This window comes from Phyllostomus discolor, chromosome 11 (genome assembly GCF_004126475.2).
Source record: "Phyllostomus discolor isolate MPI-MPIP mPhyDis1 chromosome 11, mPhyDis1.pri.v3, whole genome shotgun sequence".
In the NCBI taxonomy this organism is placed as follows: domain Eukaryota; kingdom Metazoa; phylum Chordata; class Mammalia; order Chiroptera; family Phyllostomidae; genus Phyllostomus; species Phyllostomus discolor.
The window spans coordinates 380,658-398,483 of NC_040913.2; the positions used below are offsets into that span (position 1 = coordinate 380,658).

Consider the following 17,826-nt stretch of genomic DNA (forward strand, 5'->3'; position numbering starts at 1 on the left):
GGTGCTGCTGGTTCGGGGGAGCAGGGACCTCCACCACACCAGCTCCGACGCGAGAAAGCACAGGCTGTCCACGGCCCGGCCGGGCCGGAGCGCGCTGCAGCGACCGGCTGGTCCCCACTGCTTCTGCGCACGCAGCAGCAGCAGCAGCAGCAGCAGCAGGGGGCCGCCCCGGCCACAGCACCCAGCCTGAGGGCTGGCCGGACGCCCGCCCACCGCCCCTCCCCACACCGAGAACGCTGACCCTTCCCTCCCTACGCCAGGCTGGGTGGACGGGGCCCTGCCCCTGTGCGCCTGCTCCCACCCCAGCAGCCGGGGCCACGGCCACCTGCGGGCCGACAGCAGGACCCCCAGGCGTGCACGCACGCACGTCCCTGATGCCACGGCGGGGTCTCTGGGCCGCCTGTGTACCCCGAACGTTGGCCGCTGGTCTCCCTCCCGAGGGACAGTGAGCGTGTGTTCAGCGAGCATGTCCCTACCTGGTCTGGGATGAAAGGTCCCCGCCCCAACACGGAGGAGCTCGGAGGGGACCGGGCCCCTGGACCGCCTTCCCACAGGTGGGCTTAGCCACGCGCCCTTCCTCCCGGACGCCTGCCTTCTGGGCACCCCCCTTCCTCCACGGGACAGTCACAGCGGCCCCAGCGTTGGTGGCGCCTCAGCTGAAACCAGACCCGGGAGCCAGACGGGCAGCGTGCAGCACAGGCGACCTGCCTCTGGAACTGGGGTGCAGTGACCTAATACTGTCGGGGGGTCGGCTGCCACACACACCCACGGGCTCCCGGGGCCACGCTCCCGACGGCTACTTCAACCGCCACGACTGGTTCCACTACGACTCACTCGAAATGAACAAAGGCTAAATACAATGAAACACTCCTAAACTCAGCTTGTAAACCTACAGACCACACTCCTCCTCGTCAGAACTGTGCAACCTCCTCACTGACTCTAACGTATACAGACCTGAGTACTCGCCCCACAGGCGTGATTCGCACTGGGAGCCCCATGCCACCCCCGACCAGCCCTGGCATCCGGCTGGCCACACGGCTGCGGGCACTGCCTGTCCCCCGGGTGCACGCCTCCACCCAGGGGGCCTTGAGGGCAGGCTGCCTGTCGGCCGAGACGGGGCAGCCGGGGCAGTGGGACCCCCGTCCTGGGGGGGTCGGAGAGAAGGCCCCCACCTGTCCACGGCGGCTGGTCACCGGGGAAAACAGCGACACGGCCAAGGAGCCCTCCGCCCACCTGTCCAGCTCCCCGGCTTCCGCGTGACGTGACTGTAAACAGGGAAGACCCCCCCCCCAGGGCTTGTGCCCCTAGTCAGGGTGCCCACCGCTTCAGACCCCACCCCCCACTATGTACAATACATTCACCACCAACAACAAAAATTAGTTTAAAAGGCAACGTGAAAACTCTGTAAACTGGACCCAGCTCCGAACCTTAACACTACCAGGAGTTCCTCTCCCAACGTGTACCTCCGACGTGTACCTGAGTTCAGCTGCTCTCGAGTGCCCACGAGCACCTCCGACCCTGCGTGGGCCATCCCCCCCCCAGTCCAGAGGACTTGCCCTGAGACAGTCCCAGGGCCTGGGAAAGCCCCCACCAGTTCCAGTTCACGCAATCCTGGCCGTCAGCCACACAGGAGACCCGCCCGGGGCCCCGCCCGCCGTCGAGACTGGTCCCGGTCATCCACGGTGCGCGCTGGCTGCAAGGGCTGAGGCTGACACCAGGCGGCGCTGGGGGGTGCGGCAGGGCGGGGAGCAGAGGAGGGCGAGACTCCCTGGCCCCTCGGTCCGACGTCTTGTACAGCCTTCTGTCTCCTGGGGCTGTTTCCTCCCCGGACTAGCTCTGGGGAAAGAAAAACAGGGACGATTTAAACAAAATTCACGTTTGAGTTCAGTGCTAAAAAAACTATGCCAAAGAGCGGTTCCTCCGATCTGGGAAGCGGCTGGATTTTGTTCCCGCAGGACTCCCTGCACACAGGGCAGGACGCTGTGACGGCCACCGACCCTGACTGCAGGGGGCCCACGAGCCACACGCAGGGGCCCGCGGCCCAGCGCCGGACAGAGCGGCACTCAAAGGCAGCGCCTGTGACTTGCAAACCCCACAGCCTAGTGCCCCAGGAACCCAACACACGGGAAGGACGGAACAGGCAGCAGGCTGCATCAGAATAAATGCTGGGAGCCAGTTTGGGAAAACGAACTTCAAACCACCCCCCAAGAGCTGGTCACGGGAGAGCCAGCGGAGGCACAGGTGGGGACGCAGAGGGGCCCCCCGATGAGCCGCTGCAGCGGGCCCCGGGCGGCTGCTGCCCGAGGGCCTGCAGGACAGGACACCCTTCTCGGAAAGTGCCGTCCCCACAGGACACACTGACTACAAGTGAGGAGCGTGGGGCCACGGGCGCCGGCCCACGGCACAGCTGGAACCCACAGTGCGGCGGCGGGCTCCAGGTGTCCTACCTGATCGAGGGGGAGTGTCGGGGCCTTGTGGGGCGGCAGCTCTTCCTGCAGCGCTCCTGGGGCGGGGGTCTTTGGGAAAGAGGGTGGCGGCTGCACGGGATGCACCTGCACGCTACGGCCACGAGAAAGGAACAGGTGAGAACTGAAGGGAGAAGCTGCTTGAGCCACAAGGTCCCAGGCAGACCCTGCCTCCGTCACCCGGGTGATTAGCCTGGGAATCGCCGATCCCGGGACACCCCAGGCACCGCGAGTCTCGAGGTGCACGCCGGGAGCACACGGTCCCCGTTCCGTGGTTACCGGGACCCTGAACACGGGGACACAGCAAGTACCCAGCGTTCGGAACACCGCACGAGAAGGGAATCAACGCGACGGGCGAGCGTTCTGAATCCCGAGAGTCCACCGACTCAACGAAACGTGAAGGTGTGAACCCCGACTGGCTCTGGATGGAAAGTCAGTCAGAGCAGCCGCGCAGCTACAGGGGCGTTTCGGGACCAGCGGGGGAGCCCGGCTCTGCGTCCGACCGACCCCCTCCTCGGGCGCGACGCGCGGCCCGGGGCCGCGTCCGTCCCGGGGACACGTGCGCCCGCGTGCTCAGGGACAAGGCATCCTCGGGTCTGCAGTTCACCTCCCAGCGGTTTGGGGAAAAGGGACCAAAAACAATGGAACGGGGGCGTTCACAGGAGGCAGAGACCCCCAGCACAAAGTGCGGCTGGGGGAAGGGTGCGGGGCTGGACGGGTTGCGAGGGGGCCAGACCTGGCTTCCTGACCAGGCGCCCGACTTCCAAGGACGCAGGAACGGAGCCCGAAGAGGACGCCCCGGGAGTGGCCCGCGTCTCCGCAGTCAGGACGCTCCCGCCCACGAGGGGAGTGTGCCGGAGACACACGGGGCTCCTGGGCTGACACCCCACGAAGCTCCCACCCACCTACGCGGAGCCCAGAAGCCCACCCCAGTCCCCTTCCTCCCCGAAGCCGTTCTCCTCCCGACACTAACGCCTGCTCTTTCGTGGGGGGAAGCGACAAGTCGAGTGAGCTTACCCCGAGGGCCTGTACGCGTCCTGGAAGGGCCCCCTCGCTGCCCCCGCCGGCCCCGCCTGCTCCATCATCACAGCCTGGAAGTGGCCCAGGCCGTCCTCCGGGCAGCGGTAGACGGGGCCCTCTGGCGGGAGGCCGTTGGGCTGGGAGGCCACGGCGGAGGCGAAGGCCCGGGGCTGGAAGTGGCCGGCCGGCTGCGGGGCGTAGGGAGGCCTGGCCTGCAGCACGCCCCCGTGCGGCGGGAAGGCGGGGGGCGCAAACCCCATCCCGGCGCCCAGGGCCGGAGGCGGGGCCCCGTAGAGGTACTCGCTGGCAGGCAGCGCGCCCTGCTGCTTGGTGGCCGCGTTGTGGTTGTCCAGGTCCAGGAACTCCTTGGGGCTCTCCGGCCGCTCCAGGGGCTCGTCCAGCTCCTCCTCCTCCGGGCCGGGGCCCTGCCCGTCGGCGGTGGCGGCCTTGGCGGCCAGCGCGTCCACGCGGGCGGGGGACATTAAGGCAGCATTCAACGTCTCACAGCCTTGCAGGCTGACCATGGTGCTCTTGTCCGAGAACAGGGGCCTCGGGGGGGGCGGCTGGCTGGCGGGGGGCCCGCCCGGGCTCTCCGGGGCCGGCAGCTGTCTCTGCCAGTCGGGGAAGCCCTGGGCGCAGGGGTAGTACGGAGTTCGCTGGCAGTGGTGGTAGGAAGGCTGAGGCGGCGGCTGGTAGGGATACCTCATTCCCTGGTGGGGCCGATACCGGGGGAACGCCCCCGAGGGAGGGCTGCCGGGGTGGAAGGCCCGAGGCGGGAAATGCGACGGCTGGGGCCCCGAGGGCTTGGCGCCCAGGGCGGGGCCCAGGCCCTGCAGGCCAGCGCCGCCGTGGAAGTGGGCAGCCGAGCCGGGGTACTCCAGGCCAGGCAGGTACAGGGCAGGGAACTGGCCCAGGGCGCCCCCCGCCGTACCGGGGTCTGCGCCGGGGGGCGTCGCAGGGCTCGGCCCGGCACACAGCACAGGGTCCTGCAGCGCTTTGCCCCTGGGACAGAGGGGCTGTTCCAGGCCACAGCCCCCGAGGCCCTTCCCCTCCGAGCCGCACGGGGGCCCTTCAGACAGCACCCCGTTCTCGGGCAGAGCCCCTCGGCCGACCAGCGCGGGCAGGTCCCTCGTGCACCCCTGAGCTGTGGGGCCGGGGTAGCTGCTCTCCGAGGCCCAGGCACTCTTGCCCTTGGCTGCCCGGCAGTTGTCCTCAGAGGCCGCGGGGCCCTCGGCCCCCCCGTCCCGGGGCGAGCTCTGCCGGGGGGGCGCAGGGCGAGGTGGCTGCGGGAGGTGCCTGCCGTCGGAGGCGTCTGCCCCGGGGGGCTTCTCGAGCCCAGGCAAGGACGCTGCTGCTGCAAGGGAAGCGGAGACGGGGCCAGTTCAGAGCTCCGCCGCTGAGACGGGACAGGGCTGCACCCCGAGCCCCGCGAAAACCTCAGACACCCGCGCCCTCCTGCTCAAGGACAAGGCCGGAGGCACACAACACTCCCACAGGCCTCCCAGGACCCCAGGCTGTGGTGGTGGAAGGTGCAGGCTGCCCAGTGGAAGCCGAACTTCGTGCCCTCTGTGCTGTGTTGCCGGCACAGGACGCGGGGACGACAGCCTTTCCCCAGGAGCCACGGGTGCCGCCGAGTGACCCGGTGTCAGAGAGCTCCGCCGGGGCCACCGGTCCCGGGGGGGGCACGGGACTCTCCTCCCCAGTCAGCCCAAGTCCCAGGCCCGCCACCTACGGGATCAGGGTGTTCCCTGCCTCCGACTCCAGTGCCCTCTCCTCCTAAGGGGCCTCTGAGGACTCCTGCAGGGTCCGCTGCACCTCACCCCTGTCCGCTCCCAGTCCGCAGGGACGTGCGCCCCCGGGGCACAAGGACAGAAACGACTGGACTTCCAGCCCCTGCTGAGACCTGGCCCCGCGGCACCTCGGGGGTGGAGACTCGCGGGCTGGCTCCAGTCTGCCCGGGAGCAGCTCATCCCCGCCCCTCGAGAGGCTGCGCTCGGCCTGGCCCCCGAGGCTCCAGCCCCCGGAGTCGCCGTCTGCAGATGGGGCCGAGGATGGCAGCGGTCGGAGGCTCGCGGCCGGCCCGTCAGCACTGCGTCTGCGTGGGGGCCAGCGCCAGACACCCTCTTGGGTGTTTGGGTCAGAAACGGCACGGGGGTGGCCTGGGCCCTGAGCGGTCCAGGCGGAGGCGGCTGGAAACCAGTCGAGGTCCGGCTTCCTGCCGCGCAGCGAGATCCCGCACGCATTGACAGCGCCCAGGGCGGGAGTCGGACGGAAGTGTCAATTACCTGGGTCGTGCTCGGGCTCCCGCGTCTCGCTGTTGTCCTGTGTCCTGCCGGGGTCCCCCAAGGCAGGCTTGGGGACTGGCAGGCCCACCGGCACGGTGTGAGCCCCCTGCGGGAAGGGGCCGGGCACGTGGGGGGGCGCGGGCGGCCGGGCGTAAGGCACGCCGGGCGGGCACACGCGGGAGGACAGCTGCTGCATGGCCAGCATCTCGGGGCTCTGCATCATGGAGTCCCCGCCCTGCACCCCGCGCAGAGCCTGGGAGGGGGCTCCAAACAGGGGGCCCGGCGCCAGCGGCGGGGGCTGCAGCCGGGGCCCAGCGGGCCTGCAGGGGGGCCGCATGTACCCCGGAGGGGGAACGCCGTGAGGTAGGAAACTGGGGCGCTCGGCCCACTGGCCGGGAGGCGGCGGCGGCCGCATGCCCCGGGAGTCCACCCCCGCGTGGCCCAGGCTGCGCGGCTGGTGCGGGAGGCCGGCCTCCAGAAGGGCCTTGTCGCCGGGGCCCGCAGGCCCGGGGTTCACGGTGCCGTGGTTCCCGTTCCAGACGGCAGGGTGAGCTCGGCTCAGGTATTTGTACGGGCGGTACACGTGGCTGGGAGGAAGTTCCGGGCTCTCAGGGAAGTCCAGGGGCCGGGCCGGGACCCCTCCGTGCCGGGGCGCCATCAGCCCGGGCTGGAACTGAGCCGGGGGGTACGCACTTCCATCCTGACCCGGGCCACTCCCGTGCCCGAGGCGCAGGGGCCCCGGGCGCAACCCCCCGTGGGAGAGGTGGGCGAGCCCCCCACACACGGGCTTCTCGTCGGGCGTGCCCAGCCCAGGCCCTCGGCGTTTGTCCGTCCCGACCGGAGGCTGGCAACGAGAAGAGAGGGCACGGCCGTGCTCAGCAGACCTGCCGCCCGAGGCGCATCCTCTCCGGGGACGGACCTCCCAGCGTGGGCGGCAGTTACGGCACCCCGCCGGGGTGGGGCGGAGCCTGAGACGCGCCGGGCTGGCCCGCTCACCTGCACAGCAAACAGCTGTGGCTGCTGCAGGGGCTCCCCGGGGTGCGGCTCCGGGACCCGGGAGGGGACGAACAGGCCGGCAGGGTCCGATCCTCGGAGAGGGCCGAACGTCCCGGGCACCGCAGGCCGCTGCGGGGTGCCGCGCGAAGGCAAGGAGAGCGGGAAGGAAGGGAGGAACAAGCACAGGCTCAGGAGCGGGCCCGGCAGCCCGCCCACCCCCAGCCGGCGGCACAGAGGCAGGGCTGCCCAGGGACAGGAGCAGCCCCCGCCCCCACGCAGGACAGACAGGTCGGAGTTCCCAGCCACCTCTGCCCTCCACAGCCACCTCGAGGTGCCCGCCCCAGGGCCTGCCCGCCCCAGGGCCTGCCCACACCGAGGCAGATCACGGAGGAGGGAGGACGGACGGACAGACCAAGGGGGAGAAGGAGATCCCTGCACCCCCCACCCAGAAGGCCCTCTGGCCCTGCGACCGCGCCCACCAGCACCGACACAGCCGGGCCCCAGCCTCCTCACCGTCGGGCCCAGAAGAGGCGCCTGGCTGGGCGGCCCACTGCAGTGTGGGGGACGAGCGAGGCCCCGGCCGCTGGTGGCCCCCGTGTCCCGAGGGGGCTGCGCGGGGCTGCTGCTGGGGCCGTCTCCGGACGAGGGGGGGGCCCGGCGGGAGGGCGGCAGCACTTTCCCTCCGTTCTCCGCAGGCGCCTGCTTCCGGCTGGGGCCCTCGGGGTCGCGGGAGCGCGTGCACACCTGGCTGCCGCCGCCCCGCCCCGCCCGGCTGCGCCGCTTCTCCCGCTTCTCATCCTCCCTGACCCAGAACTCCTCGTCCGTGTCCCCGTCCTCGCCGGGGAAGTGCTTCGCCATCGCCCGGTGGAAGCACCGCTCCAGGTTGTCCGACATCTTGGTGTACTCTGCGGGGAGAGGCGTCGCTGGGCGCCAGGGCAGCGCCCACAGGATGGGCTGCTCCCGCCCACACACCCCCCGGAAGCGACGGGGGCAGCTCGGGGCTCCTGTCCCAAGGGCTTCCGGGCGGCGTGGCTGGACCGTAACTAAGTTTCCGCTGGCCTGGGGCAAAGTTGAGGAGCATCGACCACAACCTCGGAGCCCCCTTAGGTCTCAGACGACAGCACACGGAGCCCTGGCAGGGAGACCCCGAGTCCCCGCCCCCGGAGCCCCGGCACCCTGTCAGTGGGAGCCGCGGGGCCTGTGCGCGGCTCTCCTACCCTGCGTCTGTGCTGTCAGGGCCACTGTCAAACGCCAGCGGCCCCCACCGCCTGCAGGCGACAGGGAACAGCGGCGCCCGCGGCCCCGGCTGCTTCTCCCCAGCAGGAGGGGGCCCACTGCGAGGGGTCTGGTGCACCTCCTCCCCCCAGCCCAGAGGAGGCGGCCCGGGGTTGCTGGAGCACCCGCTGCTCAGGGCCAGGGGTCTCCCTCTCGGCCACGAGGGCGCGCCCCGCTCACCACTGCTCTCCCCGTTGTACTTCCGGCAGTTCCTGAACATGGTCTTCATGTCGCTCGCAAACTCCTCCTTGGTGCAGTACACGCCTCCATTCAGCTTCTTCTCCATGCTCGAGATGTCCATGGGGGCCTGAAATGGGGCACGCCAGGTCGCAGAAGGGGGGAGACACACGCCCTGACCTGCACGAGGCCCAGGGGTGCCGCTGCTCTGAGCCGGAGCCTCGAGCGGCCTGGCTCTCAGGGACCGCGGTGAGGCCACTCCCACCAAGCCAGACACAACACAGGGAACCGGGCGAAACGCACATCCCGCGAGGGGTGACCGTCCGAGGGGTGACCGCGGAGGGCTGGCTACCTTGATGATCTGGTAGTAGTTAGGGGCGTACGACTCGTCCACAGGCTCCAGGAAGGGCCAGGAGTCCTTGTGCGCCTTGACCACGTCTAGGACTGAGAGCCAGAGGACGGGCTCAGCACCGGCAGAGCACGCCGCCGGGGACCCACAGCGGGGGCGGGAACTGACCTTTGTACATGGCGGTGACGTCGTCGTCCAGCTCAAAGCTGCAGGGCCACGAAGTGAGAAATCAGCACAGCAGCGACCACGGCGCCCGCACCCCCGCCCGACCACGGGCACAGGTGGCAGCGCCAAGGCTGGGCAGAGACCCGGCGACGCCACCCGAGGCCCGTCAGTGACAGCGGCGCGCTCCAGAGCGGGCGGAAGGAGGGGCGTGGGGGCCAGCACGCTCAGCCAGAAGGGGGCACACGGCCTTCCCCTCTGCGCGGTGACGCACTGGCCCAGCCAGGGCCCCGTGCCGGGCGTCTCACAGCAGCGCACCCGTCCCCAGGCCTCGCCAGCGCAGCACGGAGGCACGGCGCGTGAGCACCCGGCAGCACCCACCGCACACACGGGTGTGTTCAGGGTGCAGCGAGGTCAGCGCCCACGGGCACAGGGCCCGAGCTGAGGTAGCGGCCACAGGGGGCTGCTGCCCGCGCTGCAAGTACTCACAGGTCCTTCGTCCTCCTCTCGTCCCTCGCAGGGGAGCCGGGGTCCAGGTGGGACAGCTCCCGGGGCAGCTCCTTCCCCTGGGCCAGCAGCCACGCCCGCTCCTCCCTGAGCCTCCGCCGCTTCGCTCGGTCTGCGTGGACACAAGGCGCGCGGCCAGTGAGGCGCGTCCTCCCTGCGGAGCCAGGCCTCGGGGACCGGTCCTCGCCACCCGAGGGGAGGGGGAGGCGCGGCCCCGGAGCCGCCTCACGACCCCACTCGTGCCCCCGCAGTAGCCGGGCGCCTCCATGGAGGAGTGCCTTACGGCAGCCGGAAACCAGCATTCCTCCCGGCCGCCCCGCGTTCAGGCGGAGGGAGGAGGGCAGCAGACAAGCCCTGGACAGTGGGGGGAGGCAAAGAGCAAGGCTGAAGAACAACAAAGTTAGAAGAAAAACCAAAAGCAGCACAGAAGGCTGAGGGAGAATCATCTTTGCCGCCGCTGCAACCCCTTCCTCCGCCCCAAAGGGCGATGTGCAGCCCCGGGGCCAGGCTCTCGGCCCAGACCACACGGACGTCCCTGCGCAGGCGACAGGGGTGGCTGGCTGGGAGCTCAGGGAGCGATGCCCTGCAGCTGAGAGCCTTTCCCGGCTCAGAGGGACACACCTGCCCTCCCAGGAGGTCGGCAGGAGGGGAAGATGGGAGGGAGAAGCCAGGACGGGCCTTGTTCTCCCGCCCCCGTGCTCCGGCTGACACGTGTCTGCAGCAGCATCCCGGCTGCCACATCCGTCCCATGGATGGACCAGAGCATCTGCTCCAGTCAATCAAAGGCACTTTGCTATGAACTGCCTCTAAAAGCTGTTAATGTTTTTAAAGAGAATGACTTCAAGCTTACAGAGAAGTGCAACTACATTAACGGATACCCCTGTATCTACCCAAGCAAGCCGTCAGAGCTTAACATTTCCACCTGGACTTGAGCACGGTGCTTCCCAGGTTAACAGCCCCTTTTCCAGCTGCCTGCAATTTTGTTGCCTCTTGCAACACTGTAACAACAGTGCTTCCCCAAGACTTCCTGCCGTTTGCATGGAAGCCCTCCCGGAAGCAGAACCTGCATGGAACTGTCGGACCGGCGGGTGTGTTGCCTTCACCGTCCCGGTGCCGAGGGGCCACAGCTGCTCCTGGCACTGCCCTCGACCACCACCTGGCCGGGGAACAGCCAGCATTCCGCCAAACCGAGGGGGTGACGCGGCCTGTGCATGGTTTCACTTCCCCTTTCATGACTGGCGTGATGATGCACACACCGCAGTTTATTCATGCCCTGCTGAATTTCCTGCTCATAAACTTGGCCCTTGTGTCCCTGTAGGGTTTGGATTTCTTACTGATTTGGAGAAGTGCTTTAAATACTCTGCTGACTGTGTGTGAAATCATCTTCTTCTGCTCCGTGACTTGTCTTTAACTTTGTTTACAGTGTTTCTTCCACATGTAAGTTCTAAACAACATAGCAAAATCTATCTCTCTCTCTCCCCTTACAGTTTGAACTCTTCTTTATACTTAAAAATTCCCTTTTTATCTCAGTATCTTAAAGATACTCACCTGTATGTTCTTCAAAACAGTTTTGTCCTTTTGTCTACCTGGAAATTATTCCTGCAGGAGAAGCAAGAGACGCAGCCCTCCCCAGCGCCCTCGCCGGGGCCTGCCCCACTGCACTCACCACCCACCCCGGGCCCGCGCCCCGGCCTCGGTCACTGTCACTCTCGTCACCTGGTAGAAGCAGGGTTCCCACCACGTTGTTTTGGAAATTATCTTAGCCCTCTGCTTCTCTGTGTGAATTTTAAGACTATAAAATGTTTTTTTATTATTAAACACTCAGTCAGAGTCAAAACTTCCCGCATGTTCCATAACCTCTTAAGAAGCCGGGTTGCACGAATCACCGAGACAGGTGCGCCCACCACCCACGGGTGGCACCTCCGACTCGGGTTGAACCGCCCCCGCGACAGGGACTTGGCTGAGGGCCTCCCCGAGGGCCCCTCTGCCCTTGGGGTTTCCTGTAAACCCGCTGGTTCTGTGTAGGGGCTTTGATCAAACAGGCGTGATTTCACTGGTGCTTACAACAGTGCCTATGAACTCAGCTGTCAGCCACTTCACCTTTTCCTATTCCGCACAGAGGACACTGCAGAGGTGAGAGTCAGCAGGAGACCGAGAGGAAGGCGTGTGTGGCCCACACCCAGTGGGGCCCAGGAGCCACGGCAACGAGGCTGGACCCCGATGAATCCGCAGCACCGAAGACGGCTCACAGCTCAGGGCCGAGTCGGGACCGGCCAGCACCCGGCCAGAGCCGGCTCCCAACTCCCCACCCCTGCAGACCGACCCGGCGCAGGGCTCCGGCCGCAGGAGCACCTGCCCACACCACGCACACCTGCCCATGGACCACCCCGAGCGCCCGCACACCTTCCACGGCCTTGACCTTCTCCTCCAGCTCCCGCTTCTTCTCCTCCCGCAGCATCTGCTCCTGCTCCTTCCTCTGCACTGCGAGCAGCACCTGGCGCTCCTCCTCCTCCTCCCGGCGCTTCTGCTTCTCCATCCGGGCCAGCAGGGGCGTCTCCTGGGAGGGGCCAGCGGGCGTGAGGTCAGTTCCTCCCTCCGAGCGAGAGCCGGTGTTTCTGATTTCGGTCTATTCAGGAGGTCGTACCGCACAGCTGGGGAATCGATCCCACTCTATCACCCAAAGAATGCACACACACACACACACACACACGCTGACAATAAAACAACGGAGACGGGAAGCGGGGCCACGGCCGACACCGAGTGTGGTCCCTCGCAGGGAGGCAGCCGATCGGGGACGTGGCGGCCGGAGAAGCACGCACGCACGCACGGCGGGCCAGAGACCGGGTGGTGTTTGGACCTCACGTCCGGCCCAAGCGGAATCTCACAGAGCCCCCTCGTCTGAGGTCGCCAGACAGACTTGGCACTGTGACCCCTCACCTTTGTTGTTAATACACTTTACTGATCATGCTGTTACAGTTGTCCCATTTTCCCCTCACTCCCCTCCACCCTGCACCCCACCTCCCACCAGCATTTCCCGCCTTAGTTCGTGTCCAGGGGTCATACCTATAAATTCTTTGGCTTCTCCATTGAAATCCTTAACTTTTATACCTCACTAATAAAACAGTGAGTAAAACTGGGCTTTGGTACACACACTAGTGTTCTTGCTAAACATGTAAGCATTAAAAACTGAATTTATACAACTCAGTAGCAGAAAAATTCAAATAAAAAATGGGCAGATGGCCCTGGTTGGTGTGGCTCAGTGGATTGAGCGCTGGCCTACGAATCAAAGAGTCGCCGGTTCAATTCCCAATCAGGGCATAGACCTGGGTTGCAGGCCAGGTCCCCAGTAGGGGGCATGCGAGAGGCAACCACACACTGATGTTTCTCTTTCTCCCTCTCTCTTCCCCTCCCTAAAAATAAATAAATAAATAACATCTTTTAAAAAATGGGCAGATAATCAGAAGAGACTTTTGCCAAAGACATACAGATGACCAACAGGTGCAGGAAAAGGTGCTCAACATCGCTAATCACCAGAGAGATGCAAATTAAAACCACAATGAGATACCACTTCACACCTGCCAGAATGACCATCATCAATCCATCAACAAACAACAAGTGCTGGCGAGGACGTGGAGAAAAGCGAACCCCTGTGCCCTGCTGGTGGGAATGCAGACTGGGGCAGCCACGGTGGAAAACAGTGTGGAGGGTTCTTGAAAAATTAAAAATGAAAGTGCCCAGGACCCAGCAATCCCACTTCTGGGAATTTAGCCTAAGACATTCAAAACACGAATTCAAAAACACGTGCATCCTCATGTTCACTGCAGCACTATTTACAGCAGCCGAGTTCTGGAAGCAGCCAAGCGTCCATCCATGGACAACTGGATGAAAACGTGGTGTGCAACAGAGACAGGGGTTGAACCTCCCTGGCGAACACATAAGGCTCCTCCCTTACTACATAACAGGTGAGTGGAGACAAAGAAATATGGCCCAAATGGAAGAACAGATCAAAACTCCAAAAGTAGAACTAAGCGATGAAGAGACAGCCAACCTATCAGATGCAGAGTTCAAAACACTGGTGATCAGGATGCTCACGAAACTGGTTGAGTTATGGTCGCAAAATAGAGGAAAGAGAGCAGGCTATGCAAAGTGAAACAAAGGAAAACGTACAGGGAACCAACAGTGAAGGGAAGGAAACTGGGACTCAAATCAACGGTGTGGACCAGAAGGAAGAACCAAACATTCAACCACAACAGAATGAAGAAACAAGAATTCAAAAATATGAGGCGAGGGTTGGGAACCTCTGGGGCAACTTCAGATCCAAATCTCCGAATCTCAGGGGTGCAGGAAGGAGAGGCCGACCCAGGACTCCCCTCCGAACTGCCCCGCCAGAGGGCAGGGCGTCGGCCCCAGACCCCCAGCCAGACCTCGCCCACCTCGCAACTGGTCGAGCCCAGCCCACAGCAGAACGCTCCCCACAGAGCCACCCTCAGCACTGGTCTCGGGGGCCGGTGTTCTCCCCAGGAGTCAAAACCGGAGGACTCCCTGGGGCGGTAAGGCCGGGCGCCCCGGCGATGGACGCAGGCCCAGCGTCCTGCGGTTTCAGCACAGCCACAAAGCCCAGGCCACAGTGCAGGTCATCTCCAGGCCACCTGGTGCCGAGACAGACATCAGGATCGCTACCACACCACGGCTGCTTGTATCTAAAACTCAAGAGCAACATCAACAGACGAAACAGCCCACTGCTGAGAAGACAGGACGTTTTATCTTGCAGGAGCGCTCAGTCCACAGTGAGGACACGCACAGCCTGACTCAGCCCAGAGTGGCGCCTGCCCGGGTCACGGAGATGGGACCCGGGTCACGGAGATGGGAGGGGGCCCGGCACAGAGCCGGAGGGCCAGGGCCGGGCGCTGGTGAGGGAGGACCTAATGGCCGCCAGGGAGAAGGTGGCCGGAGATCAGGAGCAGGCCCGCCCGGATCTGCTGGGGCAAAGCTAACGCAACGCTGGGCCATTCAGCTCCCAGCAAGAACACACCTGTGAGCCCGAGAAAAAAAGAAGTAAAAAGTAAACACAAATATTCAGAAGAAAATAAAAGTTTAAATAAGTTTTTCCCTTTGCAAGGCTCAAGGTAGATTATACTCAAAGACGAGATCCTGGCGTGTCCTATCCCATTGTCGCTTTGATGGAAGTGACGCCGACACTGAGCCAGGCCGTGGGACGCCGTCGGACCGTCCAGGCTGGCTGGGGGCCGGTCTGGAGTGGCCTGCCACCCCCTAGGGCGCACGCCCACAACCCCTCGGCTGCGTGAGTGTTCCGGGCAGCTGACGCCGACGGGACAGCAGCAGCCGGAGAGCAGGCACGGCGGAGGACACGGCGGAGGACACGGCAGCCCTCTGCGGACCCCCGGGCGTGCGGGCAGGCTGCACACAGACCGCACCCCGCTCCGGAGCACCCGCCGAGGGGAAGGCCGAGCGCCAGGTGCCGTGAGTAGGAGCAGCAACCCAGACGCGGTTCCTAGGGTCGAAGCTGCCCCAGCCCCCAGCAGAGAGGGGTCAACATGGGAGGGGGCGGCGGGACTGCGCGTGGGGGGTGACTCTGAGGCGGGCTTTCGGAGAGACCAGGTCTGCACGGGGAGACACGTTGGAAGTCAGGAGTCGGCGAGTGTCCATGAAACCCCGGGGGACAGGTTCTGACGCCCGTGCCCTGGAGGGGGGCGGGGGAGGGGCCGGCACCGCTACAGCCCAGAGGACGTGGGTCTCGTCAGCCCACGCCGCCCAGCGGGAAAGGGACACAGGGGCGGCTGAGGGGCAGGAGCACAGACTCGGGGGGGTGTGCAGGGACCCTCGGGCTCGGTGACGTCCTCTGGGGACTACAGGGGATGGGGTGCGGGGGGGGTCACAGCTGACTGAGGACGTCTTGGACGAGAAGAAGGAGACCCTCGGCCCCCAGGGAGGGCCCCCCCCCCGACACACACGGGGGCGGGGGCAGGGGCAGGGGCAGGGGCGGGGCGGCCGGCGCACCTTCTGCGCGATCATGCTGCAGATCTCGGGCAGGAAGTCCTCGCTGAGGAGCTTGTAGAGCTGCCGCTCCCGGAGGGAGGTCCTCTCCCGAAAGCTCTCCGTGACCTGTCTCCACTCCTCCTCCGTCTGGCACAGGAGCCACCAGGTGCCTTGGCCGGGCCCTTGGGAGCCTGGGGAGGAAGCGGAGGTTGGCCCACAGAGCCCACGAGGGCCTCCCCCGGCCCCTCTCCCTTGCGCGGGGCAGGCGGGCGGGCAGGACGAGGGGCCGGCCACCGTCGGTGCGCAGGGTGCTCCCCCGTGCACTCTTGACGCTTCTGTCCCTGTCAGCGTGCGCGGCGAAGAGGGCGCCCCGACCCAAGGCCACACGCGTGGCCCTCGTGGCCTCTCCTCGGACGGATGGGAACGTGGCAGGGATGTGGTCGTGCGTCCCCTCCCCTGCGCCGCAGGCTGGGCCTGCCCTTCGGCGGAGCCTCCCCGTCCCGCTGACTCGGAGACTCTGCAAACTGCCCTCCCGCCCGTCCCGGCCGCTGGGCAGGGACGGGTGCTGCGAGAAAACGACAGCCCTTCCAGGAGTCACCCGTGTCACCCATCCCCCCGGGTGTCTGGGTGCCCGGGCCACAGCGGCCGGGCAGCAGGGCCACCGAGAAGGGAGCCGCTCCCGAACCGAGTCGCCCGTCGGAAGGGGACGGCCCAGACCCGGCGCGAGGAAGAGAGCTGAGGGGCGAGGAAGAGAGCGCTGAGGGGCGGCGGGGCCGGTCAGATGGCAGGGGGCCCTGTCCAGGGGGCCCTGTCCTCCCACCCCCGCCCAGCTCCGGGGCCCCCCCACCCCCGCCCCACACGGGCCGTTACCATTTCTCGCCCGCAGCTCGGGCGCCGAGGAGCTTCCGTCCTGCTTTCCGCTGAAACACAGGAAAAGGGGGGACACGTGAAGGCGTCGTTCAGAACCGGCGTGTCCCCCGGAAGGCAGGCCCAGCGACACGGGGAGCGTGTGAGCGTGGGGTGGGCGGGACCAGAAGGGCTGACTCCACTGAGGAAACGGCAACACCACCGACCCTGGCACCGAGGACCGCCGCCTGCCCGCGGTTAAACGGAGCCCCACCTTTGCAGGGGCAAAGCTGAGGCGCAGGCCGGGGACAAGGCTGCGGCTGCCCACGGCCCTAGGAGAGCTGGTCCGAGCCCTCGGCAACGGAGCCCACCGAGCGGCGACTGCGCCGAAGTCCAGGCATCGGGCAACGAGACACAGAGGCGCCTGCTCAGCGTGCCAGGCTCGGGGCGCTGCCGCTGTGCCCGCCTCCTCCGGGACACTGCTCCCCCCCCTGGGACGGGCTGGGGCGCAGGGGCCCCGTCCTGCCGCCGGCCGACACGGCAGCTCAGGCCACACGTGGCCGTGGCCCCTGCGCGCTTCAAATGTGGCTGGTGTGACGGAGGAACTGAACTCTAAGTTTTACGTAATTTAAGGACATTTAAATATCGTATTGGACATAGAGCGCTGAGGAACAGAACCACCAGCAGAGGGCAGCACAGTCCACGTACGTTTGTCCCCAGGAGTCCACGTCCCCAGCGCAAAGGTGCGCTAACAGCACCCACGGGAGTGGGAGAGTGCGGCGCGGTCTCTGAGCACAGACAGGGCTGCAGACCGACTGCCACCGAGACCCGGGAACAGACGAGCGTGGGGGGGGGGGGGGGCAGTCCCCGCAGCCACACGCACACCAAGGCCGGTCAGCCTGCCGGAGGGTGAGCGGGGCCCTGCTTCTGGGTGTGAAACGCAGTCAGACCCTGATAAACCTAACAGTCTCTTTCTCTTTGCTAAAATTAAACATGAAGTAATTTAAAACATGTTTAATGTCTCCACTTTTCTTTATTTTAGGAAATCCTATTCTAAACAAAGCAAAGCACATCTGCTGCTAAAATCTCCCTAATGGGAAAGAATGAATTCCTACACTCACATGCGATAATACAGTCCTACTAAATGCCGACTGCTCACCACAGAGTAACTTGCTGCCGCCCCTCTGGAAACACGTGTGCACACATCCCAGAGAACCGACACGCCCCGAGTCGGCACACGCCCGGCTCTCTCAGCGGGTCCCTCCTTGCCAGCGCCGCCCTCGTCTCATCAGACCCCAGGAGGGAGACAGGAGCTGCAGCCGGGCCCCAGCTGCCCCGGGCACACGCACCGGCCACTTCGCACCCCCCACAGTCCAGGTGCCGGCTCCTTCCCCGGCAAAGAGTCAAGGACAAAGGGACGAGGGGAGTGAGGTTCCGCTCGGCAAAAGGCCCTGCGACCGTGGGATTCCCGGGGCTGTCTTACCTCGCTGCAGCCTCCTCCTGCAGTTTCTTCCGCTTGGGGGGCCTTCCTCTCCTCTTTCCCGTTTTCCCAGGAACACCAGAGACACCTTTCTGTCCTTCGCTCTCCCTGAGAAACGGCACATCAGACAGAGGTGTCCGGTCACCGTGCGCATGTGCTGTGAGCACAGCTCCTCTGTTGGGGGGGGGGGGGGGGGGCGGCGCACACAGGAACGACGGCAGCTCCCCCCGGGAGCCGGCATTTCCTGACCCTGTGACCTGAGCCAGA

General features: G+C 65.8%; 1 protein-coding gene across 2 annotated transcripts in view; it reads right to left on the reverse strand.

The window, feature by feature from the left end:
- Window positions 1–1,726: 1,726 nt before the first annotated feature.
- LOC114508466 (cat eye syndrome critical region protein 2) overlaps window positions 1,727–17,826 on the reverse strand; it is a 79,357-nt gene continuing 63,257 nt past the window's right edge. The window contains exons 5-18 of one of the 2 annotated variants that reach the window (XM_036011137.1): window positions 17,563–17,667; window positions 16,104–16,153; window positions 15,255–15,424; window positions 11,640–11,793; window positions 9,219–9,348; window positions 8,736–8,773; window positions 8,571–8,662; window positions 8,222–8,348; window positions 7,280–7,671; window positions 6,767–6,895; window positions 5,771–6,614; window positions 3,483–4,833; window positions 2,448–2,559; window positions 1,727–1,836 (exon numbers count right to left, since the gene is read on the reverse strand). In XM_036011137.1, the coding sequence (XP_035867030.1) occupies window positions 1,831–1,836; window positions 2,448–2,559; window positions 3,483–4,833; window positions 5,771–6,614; window positions 6,767–6,895; window positions 7,280–7,671; window positions 8,222–8,348; window positions 8,571–8,662; window positions 8,736–8,773; window positions 9,219–9,348; window positions 11,640–11,793; window positions 15,255–15,424; window positions 16,104–16,153; window positions 17,563–17,667 (3,700 nt within the window). In that variant the 3' untranslated portion in view covers window positions 1,727–1,830. Of the gene's footprint in view, window positions 1,837–2,447; window positions 2,560–3,482; window positions 4,837–5,770; window positions 6,615–6,766; window positions 6,896–7,279; window positions 7,672–8,221; window positions 8,349–8,570; window positions 8,663–8,735; window positions 8,774–9,218; window positions 9,349–11,639; window positions 11,794–15,254; window positions 15,425–16,103; window positions 16,154–17,562; window positions 17,668–17,826 lie in introns of both variants that reach the window. The other variant, XM_036011136.1, reaches the window with a different exon arrangement.